Genomic DNA, 13,817 nt, shown 5'->3' on the forward strand with positions numbered 1-13,817 from the left:
TCGTTTTTTTGGGGTTAGGAGCACAAGCACGGCGACGGAGGGACGGGAGCTGAGTGTGTGTCTGTGGTTTGTGTGCGTGTGTGTGTGGGTGTGTGTATGTGAGCTAGGGCAGAGAGACTGACGGTGTCCTTGCTAGCCGGAGGACATACCGTGACAGCGCTGCAGAGGGAGGGATTGTGAAGAACAGATAGCAGCATGCTGGTTTGTTCACACTGGCGTCTGTTTTACAGGAGTATATTCTTCCAAACAGAGTATAAGTTTGACATCTAGGCCAGTTTATGTACGTGCGAGTCCAGGTTTTTTTGGGGTTTCTTTTGTGTTGTGGCGTGGACAATGTTCCAGGATACATGTTTGTTTGGATCGCCCTCAACTTCTGTGGATGTGTGGTAGAGGCTTACAGTAACAGTACACTTAGAGATAACAGCATGGCTTTGTTTATGTGTGACCTTGTAACCAGGAAGTGGTGGTTTTATAGTGTCTGTGTACAGCATAAAGCTAAGTGAGGCGAGACTTGCGAGTGTGTGTGTGTGTGTGTGTGTTTAGCATAGCGGGGACACACAGCGAGTGTGTGTGAGGCCCTGATAGTAAGTTATGGAACCTCAGGAGCCGTTGTTTAGCGTGATGAAGCGCTTCTGTCCGTGCCTCAGTCTCCTGCCACTCACAGTAGGTATCGGCTCTCTTAATGTGCACACTTCTCCTCCTTTTCCCTTCTTGCTCTCTCTCTCTCTCTTGCACTTCCACACTAATGTCTCTCGTTCTGTCTCTTGTTCACTTTCCCTTTCTGTCTCTCGGTCTCTTTTACACTCTGCCTATGTATAGAGTATGAATTTAATTTGTGTGTACTAGTATTAGTGTTGTTGTCTATGCGTTAAGCTGTAATGAGTGAAGTCTTCACGTCAATATTGTATCATCATGCTTTGTGCTCTTTTTAATACATACTTTGTTACTTTACTTGGATTTCTTTGCTGCCTTGTCATGCAGTGTCTCCTGATAAGAACCAGTATCTGTTCCCCTCTGATGTGGGAGGGCTAGGTCATGACCTGTCTATCTCCTGTCTGGTGTCTGCCATCTCTGTCCCCCCCCCCAGAGCCAGGACTGGAGCAGGAGTGACGAGAGACTGCTGCAGGCTGTGGAGCAGAAGGAAGCAGACAAGGTCTCTGCTCTCATTGTGAAGAAGAGCCTCTGCCCCACCAAGCTGGACGCAGAGGGCAAGTCAGCGTGAGTTCATCGCTGCTTCGCTGCTCTTCCCTCCTAATTCACCTGTTTACATTAGTTTTACATGATGGAATGAGCTGGTCTGGTCACTAGGGACAATAGGCACTGGAAGTCTCTGAACAATTGTGGACATTTTTTTTTATACATCCCTGTGTTGCTCCACAATCATGTGTTGAATAACAGCATATTTCTTTAGTCATAGTGATGTTACCCTAATTATGATCATAAAAATACATATCTATGAATCATTGAAATACAATGCTCTACCCAATGAGGCTGGTTTATGGATGTTATAAAGCCCCTTCTTGACCAATGCCTGGCCAGCTTCCACCTGTGTGCGTCTAAGGGTCGTCTGGACTGTCTGGAGGTGATCATCTCTCACGGAGCCGACCTGAAAACGACAGACGGAGCAGGTAGGGCTCATGGCTTAATACACCTCTTCACTCATTCTGATGTCAAAGAGTGTCAAATGCACAGTGTAGTACAGGTTCTTTCTGAACATGGAAATTATCTGGACTTGGCAACTTAGAGAAATATGAACAATTTATATATATAGTCATATATAGTATAGTGTCATCAATAAGCACATACAAATAGCAAAGAAAATGGCAGTAATAACTGAAATATACATTAAAAAAATATATATACCGTAAAAGTTAACACTAGCAGACTGTAGGGATACTCTAAGGATGGGTAATATAGATACAGGAATAAAAGTATTAACTCTTAACTCTCGTAAATACAAAGTGCAATAGTGCTGATGAATATGACCATTGCATTGTGGTGATTAACATTGAGTGTCTCGGAAGTGATCAGTGCATACAGTAGTGAGTGTGGTCCACCTCAGATGTGTGGTGGACTTGGTCCCTGTGTTCATGCGGCTCATTTCCTGCTCGTCTGATTGGCTGTCCTCTGTTCCCAGGCTTCAGTGCTCTCCATTTAGCAGCCAAGAACGGTCAGCCTGAGTGTTTGAAGAGACTTTTACAGGTAAGACACAGGGAGGCTCAGTAGTCAGAGACTCATTCATTACTTTACCAACTATGTGTCTACTGTGTGGCTGTGGCCTGCTGTCTAAATCCCATTTATTTTCCCGGACAGGAGAGATTATCTGTGGACTACACGGATACCATCGGCCGGACAGCTTTGCATCATGCTGGTAAATTGTATTTATATTGATTTCCCTAATTCAATGCTTTTGTAAGAAAAGGTGATACATGATTAGTAATGAGTGTCGACTAAACACATTTTATCGTTTTATCGTGCTGTAGAGACTTATTTTATACAACGTTTGGATGTAACGTCTCTACGAGGTGGCCTGAGTATATCTGCCATTTCCTCTCCATTTTCACTCTGCAGCCGTCAGTGGCTGCTGGTCCTGTGCTGAGACCTTGTGGGACTTCAAGGCCAATCTGGACTCCCAGGATGAGGTGTGCTTGCTCTCAACATGGTTATTGTGTGTCGTTTTCAATGGCTTCATGGGAACACTGCATTGCACTTTGTCGGTTTCGGATTTTTGCCAGAAAGTTAGTTTGACTGAGGTCAGCGTCACCTGTGAGTCCAGTGGCTCAGGAGATAGAACGGGTTGACTGGCAACCAGAAACCGGTCGCTAGTTTGATTCCTGGCTTCCCAGTGTCGAGGTATCCCTGAGCAAGACGCCTAACCCTAACTGCTGCTGACGAGCTGGCTGTCACCTTGCATGGTTGACACCGCCGTCACTATCCACAGAGACTTACAGTAAGGACGTTTGTCAGAAGAAAGCTTTTAAAAGCGTCTTCTGTTGTCAATACAGTATAATACAGTACGCATACAATACAGTATGTCAATAGAGTATACGGCGCTGTTGTCTCCCTAGTGGCAGTAGTGGTGTAATGCTCCATGGGTTATGACCCTGCCTGGGTTATATTTCATCATCATCCTATCAGGAAGGAGCCACTCCTCTGATCTTAGCAGCCCAGATGAGCAGAGTGGAGCTGTGTGCCTTTCTGATGGAGCGGGGAGCCAACGCAAACATCCAGGATAACCAGGGAAGGTAGCCGAAGCCATTTTCCTCATCATGCTTGTTTATTTTGTGTGTTATGGACACACACACATACACATCACTTTTTAAAATATGTGTACTATGCCAAGATCGAGCCGCTCGGCAGATGATTTGCTTTGCGAAAGGGTTTCTGAATTATTGATACATATAATTAAAACCGACTTTGTTGAAAAGAGCATTTGTTTGCTGCCATATTATTAAACCGTGTCTAAATGTAAGGCAAAGGCTCAAGTGAAAATAAATGAAAATCAAAATGTACTGGCCTAAAGACATGCCTTTAAAAGTCACAAAGATTAAAAGGACACAAGAAATTCCCCCAGCCATCCTTCTGACCAGAGTCCTGCTGAGAGGACTCCCGGCCACAACTCTGAGCATGTCTTTAAGTCTTTAAGACTTCCACTGTGTGGGAACCCTTCCTCTGTGTGGATCCCAGAAGCCCTGCCGTTGAAATGAAGAGTAGTTTTTCAACTACATGTAGCTCTTTCCATTGGTGTAAATAAATAAGCAGCTCACTAAATCCACCCCTTTTCAACCATTTATGAACTCTAGACTGATTGTCTTGATGTTGTGCACCATGCGTCTTGACTCTGAACGTCTCTGTCCCAGGTCGGCTCTGATGCTGGCCTGCGAGAGCGACAGCGTGGAGACAGTGGAGGCTCTGCTGAGGGGCGGGGCCAACACACAGCTACACGACGCCCTGGGACACGACGCCGCCCACTATGGCGTAACCACAGGCAACCAGCGCATCACGCACCTACTGCAGAACGGAGCTCCTCCAGGTATATTTTTATGGCTTACCTTTCACAAATATTAACTCGATATAAAATTCTCCTCCCTCTCAATGGAAATTAACTGGTGCCTTTGAGGCAGTAGGAACCTATTTTAATCAGGCGCATCTAGGTGACGCCCTAAGGCCGTTGGAATCAGCACTTTGAACATCTTTGAAGGTCTTTCCATTCACTGTGCAAACTTCCTTTTTGCCCTTACTGCATAATCCATTCCACGCAGTTACTACAGAATTAATATTCATGAGTCCAACGATGACTGTGTTAACGAGAGGACCGTATTCAGGTGCACGCAATCGACTCTCTTACTCTCAGATCCCCCCTGTGGTTCAGACGACTATGTGGCTGGCAATCAGGCCCAGGTTTAGGACTGGTGTCTGAAGTTCTGCTGCTCTGGAGTCTGTGTCTGTGGGCCCAGTGCCGCCCCCCACCTGCCCAGGAAGTGACTGTAATCTCAGGAAGTAGATCAAGGCAACAGCTGTGGAAGGGAGTGGAAGGGCTGTTGTTTAACAGAACCCCCCCGCCCCAAAAAAAATGCCTTTTTTATCTTCAAACAGTCGTTACTGATTCATGCAACCCAGATGTGAGGGAGAGAGGGAGAGAGAAGAGAGAGCGAGAGCGAGAGAGAGTTAGAGTTAAATTGGCTAAACCACAGCTAGTTTAATGCATGAGGCACAAAGGTGTGTGGGGGGAGTGGGGGTTGAAGGAGTTATATGGAAAGGAGAAGAGCAAGACCAGGTGTGTGTGTGTGTGCATGTGTGTGCGTGTGTGTGCATGTGTGCATGTGTGAGTGTGTGCATGCCTGTGTGTGCATGTGTGTCTACATTCCGTGTCCTTTATAGGTTTAAGTTGTGTGTTTTTCCCCTCCATGCTTGCCCAGTGACTGAGGGCGCTGGTGACGAGGTAACTCATAACCATAGCGACCACCACCACCACCGCCACAACATGACATCACCCATATACCACCACAACCCCGTCACGCTGCACTAACATGCAAACAACATGACCGCCAAGTTATTACCGCTACAGTTTGTTTTCCTTTGCTACTTGGCAGTTGCTCTCCCTTCGCCTTGCGATGGCTTCCTTCCCCCTTTTTTGTTTGCATCCATTCGAGCCTGACTTCTCCTCGCTTGCCCCCCCCCCCCCCCCCCCCCCCCATCACCAGCCCCCTGCCCTGCCCGTCGTGACAGGTGGCACCACCACTCGCAAGCGGAAAGCCCCTCCACCACCGCGGTCACCCCTCCAGGTATAGCCCCCCCCATGAGAGAATCAGAACGCATAAGGCATGGCTGACTCGTAATCGCAATGGGAGAAAAACAGAAGACATGTTTCATATGTTAAGGCATTTTTTGTTCTCCTCTCGTTCACGTCATTGTGATGACCCTCGATCACGTTGGCGTGATAACCGCCATGAGTTATGAGGGTGTCGCAAAATTGTGTGTGGATGTTCTGTTGTATTGAGATTATTGTGTTTCCCTTTCATGGACATCTCCCAATCCAGGGCTTGTCCCTCCCTCCAGAGCCCCAGTGTCCTCCCTCCCCCGACCCCCGGCCTCGAAGCCCCTCTCCCGCCCCCCCGTCCCCAGGTACAGAGCGACCTGCTCAGGCCAACCTTGTAAGTCTCTGCCCTTGGTTTAAGCGACCGCATTTGATTTGATTGGCTTTTTTTTGCTTGTTTGTTTATCGATCTGTTCCTTTTCCGATCACCACAGTAGTAGGCCTCCGTGGCGCTCTGTGTGCGCATACACACGTGTGCGCGCGCGCGTGTGTGTGTGTGTGAGTGTGTGAGTGAGTGTGCGTGTTCACCCGACCGTGTGCGTCTCGTACCAGACAGAGGACGAGGAAGTGTTTGAGGAGATCCGGCGACTGCGTCTGGAGAGAGGCCGGCTGTTGCAGAAGATCAAAGGCCTGGAACAGCAGCAGCAGAGCGCCATCTCTGCTGTGGAGGAGGTACTGCACCCCAAAGGCTGTCTCAGCCAACCCCCCCCCCCCCCCCCCCCCCGACGTGACGTGGGTTGCCATTGCCATGAATAGACTGCCGCAGACTGTGCAGCATTTAATAGAGTGAGGCTGTTTTGCGTGTGCGTCTGTGTGTGTGCGTGTGTGTGTGTGCGCGTGTGTGCGTGCGCGCTGCTGCCCTGTAGTTGTCCCAGCTGAGGGAGCAGCTGGTGCAGGCGGAGGCGGAGAGGGACACGCTACGGGGGGAGCTGGAGGAGGCCAGGAGGGCCCACAGCTTTGGACCCAGCGACTCGGAGGACCTGGATGAAATGCTGGACTTCCCAGGTAGAGGGCTCCCGTTGCGGCTGTAGGGAGAGATAACAGAGAGTAACAGGAAGGAAGCAACGTGTGTTGGTTTTGCTGTCTGCAAGTTGTGGATTGTGCGCCATCAAAGGACGTTTGAGCTTATAGAACTATTTTCAAAATGACAGACAAATGATTTCAATTCCATGTTGACGAATGTGACAGGATTCTTCAAATGCTTAAATACATATATAGACTATTGAACCAGAACTGCACCTTTAAATACAACTCTATGTATCACCATGGTGACAATGTCAATACCATACCAATGTCAATATATTACAATACACAGTTGAAAGACAACAGAGACACCAAACGATGTCCTGCACCATCTGCTCCTCTGTGTTGAATGGTTGCGTCACTCTATCGGGATATCTTCCCGTCTGCAGAGAAGCTGCTCTCCAGGCGCTCCAGAGCGTCTCCTGCCCCCGACGAAGGGGGGGCCGACCCGGCCGGCTCCTCTCCGGTCCCCCGGGAACGGGGCTCTGTGGCCCAGCTGCATCGGCAGATAGCCGAGCTCACCTCGCAGAACTCGGAGCTCCTTCTGAAAGTCCAGGTCCTGACGCCGCACACGCAGACCACCGCCGTGTTCCCGACACACATCCGACACACACACACACACACAGACGCACGCACGCACGCACGCACGCACACACATGTCCCTCCACAGTTTAAGTCCGTCACTGATTCTATGCCTTTTTGAAGATGCATTCGTAGAGAGAGGTCTAAATAGCTAGCAGAAGCTTAACAGATGAGGATGGATAACACGCATTATGCTAAACCATTGCTTATGACCACATATATATATATTCTATTAAAACTATAACGTCTATAGATTTCACTTTCACATCACTTCAGTAAAATAACAAGTATATATTACATTTTCTGTCCTTCCCTAATTGAGATGTGTTATACAAGTTTCGTGCCATTATTTCCTCTAACCCAAATCTGCTTCTCCTCAACTCAGCCAAAATAAAGCCATGTTTCTTTTAGATGCTAGAGATGTTTGAGAAAGACGATACGGACATGCAAAGCTCCAGCCCAGACTTTGTGCCTGTGGTCCAGTATGAGACCCTGAGGAAAGAGCTGGAGTCCCTGCAGGACCGCTTATCAGAGGCCCAGGCTTCTCAAGAGGCCTCCAGCAACGCAGAAGAGTCGTAAGGCAACTCTAAGCTGTTCACCATTTGGAAAAGCTACAATCAAAGAGTGTCTATTAAATTAGAGCTGACAGTAATAAGAAGGAATACAGTAGCTACATCGATATTGTTGGCCTATATCTGAGCAATCCAATTACTAGGGTCTTCTATTAAAGGTAACCTGTGCCAGTACGACAAATAGACAAATCCATTGATCGATACTGACGAAAAGCCCTCGTGCGCTGTTGTTTGTCAGGCAGGATCAGGAGGCTCAGAAGGGAGCTGCGGAGGGGGAGGGCGCCCAAGCCCTGAGGGAGAAAGTGGAGGAGCTGGAGCAGCAGCTGTCCTCCTCCAGGGCCGAGGTGGACGAGCTCAAGGAGCAGATGGAGCTGGGGGTCTTCTCCGTGGCGCACGTCGAGGGCCACGCGAGCTCCACCACCGAGCAGGAGGAGGAGGAGGAGGGGGGGGTGGGGGGGGTGGGGGGGGTGGTGGCCAGCCAGGAGGCGCAGCAGCTGAGAGGGAGGGTGAGGGAGCTGGAGGAGGCGCTGGCCAACAGCGGGCAGGGGGAGGTGGGCGGCGCGGGCGACAGCGACACCGTCCGACAGCTGACGGCCAAAGTCGAGGAGCTGCAGGCCGCGCTGGCGGAGCGGGAGTCCTCGGTCGACGACGGAGACGGAGACGGGGACGGGGACGAGACGCGGCGGCTCAGGGACACGGTGGGCCGTCTGGAGGCGGAGCTGGCGGAGAGCAGGGCGTCCGGGCGGGAGGAGAGGGGCGGCGGCGGCGGCGGCGGCGGCGGCGGCGGCGGCGGGGACGGCGAGCTGGTGCGGCGGCTGCAGGGGCGTCTGGGCGAGCTGGAGGGCCAGCTGAGGCGGAGCGTGCCCCGCTCGGAGCTGGAGGAGGTGCAGGTGAACCTGGGCGTGCAGTGCGAGCAGCTGGCCCGGGAGAGGGCCGAGGTGGCCACGAGGCTCAACACGGCCCTGCTGGAGCTGGAGAGGCTCCGGCCCGCCTCTCACCGCGGTGGGGGGGGGGAGGAGGAGGAGGAGGAGGAGGAAGAGGAGGACGACGAGGAGCGCTCCGAGAGCTCGGAGCCGTCCATCGCCTCCGGTGTGTGTGTGTGTGTGTTTGCTCTGTTGTTGATCAGTGTTTAAACGCAATCTGTTGAGACTGTGAAGTATCCGTCATTACTGTGGTAACCAGTTTAGTGCCGCTGTGGTTAAAGTGTTGTTTAAACACTTCCGCTTCTGGAAATACCTTTTAAAGACTACTGTTAATGTAATTGTATCGTCTATTGCCATAATCGCAATATACACATTTCTGTGGTTACGACACTTTTTTTGTTTTGAGTCGGAGGAAGGCATAAAAGTGATCACGTATAATTCATAGTGACTTCCTGAACAAAGAGAGCCACTTCCTGTCAACATGATTGTGAACACGTGAACAGCATCAGTGTGCCTGTCAACCGCCCCGTGACCCTGTGTGTGTGTGTGTGTGTGTGTGTGTCCCTGCCCCTCCCTGCCCCATCAGAGCCGGGCAGGCGGACCCTGGCGTCGGTCCGGGAGGAGCTGGAGGTGGCCCGGCAGGAGGCGGCCCAGGCGCTGGACTGCCTGTGTGCCGAGCGCGAGGGCCGCGCCCAGCAGGAGGCGGCGGCGGCGGCGGCGGCGGCGCTGCAGCAGCAGGCCTCGCCCGACGCGGCGCAGGCGGCCCTCTCCAAACACAAGGAGGCGCTGGCGGCCGTGTCGGAGCAGCTGGCCCAGAGCCTGCGCGAGCTGCAGGGGGAGAAGGCCCGGAGGGAGCGGGACGCCGAGCGCATGGCCCAGCTGGAGGGCCGGCTGCAGGGCCTGCAGGACGCCGTGCCCAAGGAGCAGCACGAGACCGCCCAGGTCAGCCACCCCCCCCCCCCCCCCCACCCCCGCCCCCGCCGCGCGTTAAGGGGATCAGTAGCACGGGGTTAGATAGTCAGTGTTATTACACGTGTGATTGAGGACACCACTGTACTTGAGTTGACAACAGCGGTGTGCTTGTTAACATGTGTCAGATGGTTGGGAAACTCCCTGGTTGTGATACGAATCAATGATATTACTGCTGGTATATTATGGGATTGATGCTGATGCTGGGATATTCTAGTGGTTTGGGTGACTCCCGTCCGTATTCTGTAATCGCTTTGGATAAAAGTCGAAATAGTCGATTAGTAATGACATTATTCATTATTATTTATAATCATATTCCTGATGTGTTTTATATTTATTCGACTTTAGATTCATATCCAAGTCAGATGGCCGATGGCTCAAATCACTTTCTTTCGCTTCGTATTTGTTTCAGCCATCATGTAGCTGGAGGTGGGAATCTGTAAGCGCGTGATTGGTCGAACACAACCTAGCAGCCAGCAGCAGTGAACTGTAAAAAAAAGTCTCAAATCAACACCTATCACCCACACTGCACTGGCCAGTGTAGAAACACACTCATTCAAACCCCCTTCTCCAAGCGAGCGCCATCCACACTCGCAAACTAGCGTTAGCAATTAGCGTTCGCAGACTTAGCTGTGACAGAACAGCTCCGGCACCTTGCAGCTCTTGGGCTCTGCGGCGTCTCCTCCCCCCGCCCCCCCGGGGTTAACTCTGTGACCCACCGACCTCCCCCCCCCCCCCAGGCGGAGCTCCAGCGCACCCTGCAGGCCAGTGAGCAGGCTGCGGCGGCGGTGCGCGAGGCCCTGAGCGAGAAGGACATGGAGCTACGGGAGCTGAAGGGCCAGAAGGCGGCGGAGCAGGGCCTGGTCTCCAAGGAGCAGCACGAGGCCCAGCGGCTGGCCCTGCAGGCCGACATCAACTCCCTGACCGCCCGCTTCAACGAGCTCACGCGCAAGCACGAGAAGACCTGCACCGAGGTCCGCGTGTGTGTCCGTGTGTGCGTGTGTGTGTGCGTGTGTGCATGTGTGTGTTTTTCTTTGGGGTGTGTTTGTGTGTTTGTATTATTTTTTTGTATTATTTTTTGTGTGTGTGTGCGTGTGTTTGGGGTATGTGTGTTTTTCTTTGGGGTGTGTTTGTGTGTGTTTGTATTCTTTTTTGTGTGCGTGTGTGTGCGTGCGTGTGTGTGTGTTTGGGGTATGTGTGTTTTTCTTTGGGGTGTGTTTATGTGGGTTTGTATTATTTTTAGCCCACTAATTCCATTAGAGTATTGGTCTATACCAGGCGCATGCCGTCACTATGGGCAGGTGGGGCGGCAAAGTACTTGCAAAAGCATGCTTCCAAAAAAATAGTTTGTAAATCATCGCTCCAAGTCGATTTTTAATAATGTCATTGTCACATTAACTATCTATAGTTTATGTAGGCTTTCAGACTATTTTTGGTCTGTTTACATCAAAGTTTGGATGATTCTAGCTGAGTTTACGGTCTCATGCAATGTTGGAGCAGGGCAGCTCAGCGACCGCATTCCTCCGTATGTTTATCACATAACCCTGCAGGCTTCAATAAGGATTTAAATCCGCAGAGGGGGCGCCAATATGCCAATTCCCCACACAGTGATTAATAGATAATAGAAAACAGCTTTGCGGCGCGGATGATTTTTTTTTGCTTGTGTGCTTGTACCGCCCCCCATGTGTCATGAAATAATGCCGCCCCGGGCGGCTGCCCGCTTTGTCCGTCCATAAAACCGCCACTGTGTGTGTGTGTATGTGTGTTTATGTTGTTTTGTATGACTTTTGGTGTGCTTGCAAGTGTATGTTCTTGCCTTTGTGTGTTTTTGTTGGCCTGTGTACGTGTGTGTGTATGTTCGTTGGTACCAGTGTGTGTGTTCAGTAAGTGCCAGTGTGTTCTGTCTGTGTTTTTGTGTGTGTGCGAGTGCATGTTCGTGCCTTTGTATGTGTGTGTGTGTGTGTGTGTGTGTGTGTGCGCGCATCTGCTTGTGTGTGTGCTCGTGCTTGCCCACATACATATGCATGTGTTCGTTTTAGGAAGGCTATTATACTTTCCATTTTCCAGTGGCATCGTCTATTACCCCTCAAAGAGTCTTTCTGCACCAAGCTCCCCTTTCTCCTGCTGCATTATTCATACCTGGATTGCTTTCTCTATTCTATACCTTCCTGCCATTCAAACACACCCATCTGTTTCTGACCACTGACGCATGATAGTATTGATATGCATTCACAATAACATAGTGACAAAACCAGAGGGTTACTGGAGAACCTCAACATTGCACTTTGTTGATTGCACTTTAAGCAGGCTTTTGTTTACATTGAAAGGTGATTCCTTCTCTGTCCATGTTTGAGTGTGACCCCTTCACCGTATTGTGAGATGCCAAAGCGTTCTGTTGACCATTTCCTCATTTAATTTGTATTTCCTAGTCACTATGGGTTATGTCATCTTGCTCACGGAGTCCTTCAGGTTTGCTCTGGACAATGGGGATTGAACGTGGTGCCTTTCCAGAGGAAGTCGTGCTATACATTTACCACTACGCTGTCCTGTCGCCGATCCTGGCATTAATTCCTTGGATTAATTAGGGGGTTGGATTAAGATGCAATCTAGCGATTCATTTAGATGTTCACCATTTAGAAATGGACAAAGATATAACCATCTGAGCAACCAGCTGTGTTCAAGTGTCAGTTACCAGTGGGGGGGTTGTTGTGTTGCTGGTCCAGGTGTCAGTGACCAGCGGGGGGGGGGGTTGTTCTGTTACTGGTCCAGGTGTCAGTGACCAGCGGGGGGGGGGGTTGTTCTGTTACTGGTCCAGGTGTTCCAGGTCCAGAGGGACGCGCTGTTCAACAAGAGCGAGCGGCAGGTGGCTGAGGCCCAGCTGGCCACGGTGCAGAAGCAGATGAGCGACCTGCAGGCCCAGTCCAGCCACGTCCAGGAGCTCCACAACAACATCCAGGAGTCCCAGGGCCAGGTCAAGGAGAAGGACCGCAAGGTGGGTGGAAGAGGGGGGAGGTCAGAGAAGGGAGGAACGGAGGGAGAAAACAGCGGAGTTCAATTCGATAAACGGGAACTTTTGCTCCTTGTGCAGATAACCGACTTGTCCAAGGAGGTGTTTCGCCTGAAGGAGGCGCTGGGAGCTCTGTCTCCTCCTCTAGGCATCTCCTCCTCCTCCTCCTCCTCCTCTCCCTCCAACCTCTCGCCCGTTCATCATAACAATCCCGGGCAACAGGTGGCGCTGCAGAACAGAGTGGCCATACTGACACAACAGCTCCAGGTAACGCGTATGTAGACAGTTTTAGATCATAGGTCAACATAAAACATTTTGTCCAATTGGATCAGTGAAACACGTGAGGTGAAGTAGATTCAGGAGAAATTGCACCAGGAACATTTGGTTATATATGCATCCAACGTGTCTGCAGGATTGGGAGAGAAGACACAAACAGGTGGTTGCAGTTTACCGTTCCCATTTACTGTCAGCTGTGCAGGTGAGTCACATGAACACACAGAACACCATGACGAGGGCTTGTGCGTCACGACGTTACATCGCAGTGACCGCTGTCCATTACGGAAGCACAGGAGCGTTGAAATGTTAGTGTGTTGTAGTAATGTTATTTTGGTCATTGTTTAGTCATTAAACGCTAAGTTAATTGTCGATCGGGAGACATTGTTGTGTTTGGAACTTTCACAGCATTACTCATGTGAGAGTTGACAAAACCACATTTTCATTGACCTATGTTACAGTAGATTCACATAGATTTTTGGATCTTACAGTACTACAACCATCTTGAGTCGTATCAATATGGCAGAGTATCGCCAACAAAATCTCCCATGATGCACATTCTGATACACTACATCTGATCGGTTCTGGTAAAACACCAATACCTGCTAATTGTGTGCATATCAGTCCATTAGCGATTGGATGCATTTGTTTTTCAGTGCATACACCCACACAGACACACAGACACACACACTAATGTGTGTGTGCTCCACAGGGGCGCATGGACGAGGACGTGCAGAGCTTACTCCTCCAGATCCTGAAGATGACGCACAAGGAGCAGGGTCACTGACCCTGACCCTCCTTCACCACCACCACCACCACCACCACCCCACACTGGAGCTTCCACTGTGGAGTCCCATCTACAATCCCCCAGGAGACCACCACTTTACCCAGGGGGTCTCTCATTACTTTCACAACTCTCATCCCCGGATGACGACTCGATACATAGAGAAACACCCAACCAAACTCCTGTGTCCTGTATCTGCATGCCTTGGTTAAAGTAACGCACAATGCAATGACCTAAAATACGATCCGTGAATCTTAACCAGGACAGAGGAAATACAAGATAAGGTGAAGCAATACAATTACAAAGTGCCTTTGTGGCGAATGTATGTTGTTCCTGGTGAAAGAACGATGACATTTGATTGATTATT

General features: G+C 50.4%; 1 protein-coding gene across 1 annotated transcript; it reads left to right on the top strand.

Moving 5' to 3' along the window:
• Positions 1 to 417: 417 nt before the first annotated feature.
• ankrd24 (ankyrin repeat domain 24) lies at positions 418 to 13,688 on the top strand. The gene is made up of 22 exons (XM_084473521.1): positions 418 to 663; positions 1,088 to 1,218; positions 1,540 to 1,628; positions 2,138 to 2,202; positions 2,314 to 2,371; positions 2,572 to 2,642; positions 3,139 to 3,245; positions 3,861 to 4,033; positions 5,205 to 5,290; positions 5,541 to 5,654; positions 5,870 to 5,989; positions 6,184 to 6,322; positions 6,730 to 6,896; positions 7,334 to 7,497; positions 7,733 to 7,918; positions 7,973 to 8,583; positions 9,004 to 9,359; positions 10,127 to 10,360; positions 12,202 to 12,378; positions 12,475 to 12,660; positions 12,806 to 12,871; positions 13,379 to 13,688. The coding sequence occupies exons 1-22, from the start codon at positions 592 to 594 to the stop codon at positions 13,451 to 13,453; spliced, it is 3,447 nt and encodes a 1,148-aa protein (XP_084329647.1). The 5' UTR covers positions 418 to 591; the 3' UTR covers positions 13,454 to 13,688.
• The last annotated feature ends 129 nt before the right edge of the window (positions 13,689 to 13,817 follow it).

Source organism: Micromesistius poutassou, assembly GCF_964030765.1.
Source record: "Micromesistius poutassou genome assembly, chromosome: 9".
Classification (NCBI taxonomy): domain Eukaryota; kingdom Metazoa; phylum Chordata; class Actinopteri; order Gadiformes; family Gadidae; genus Micromesistius; species Micromesistius poutassou.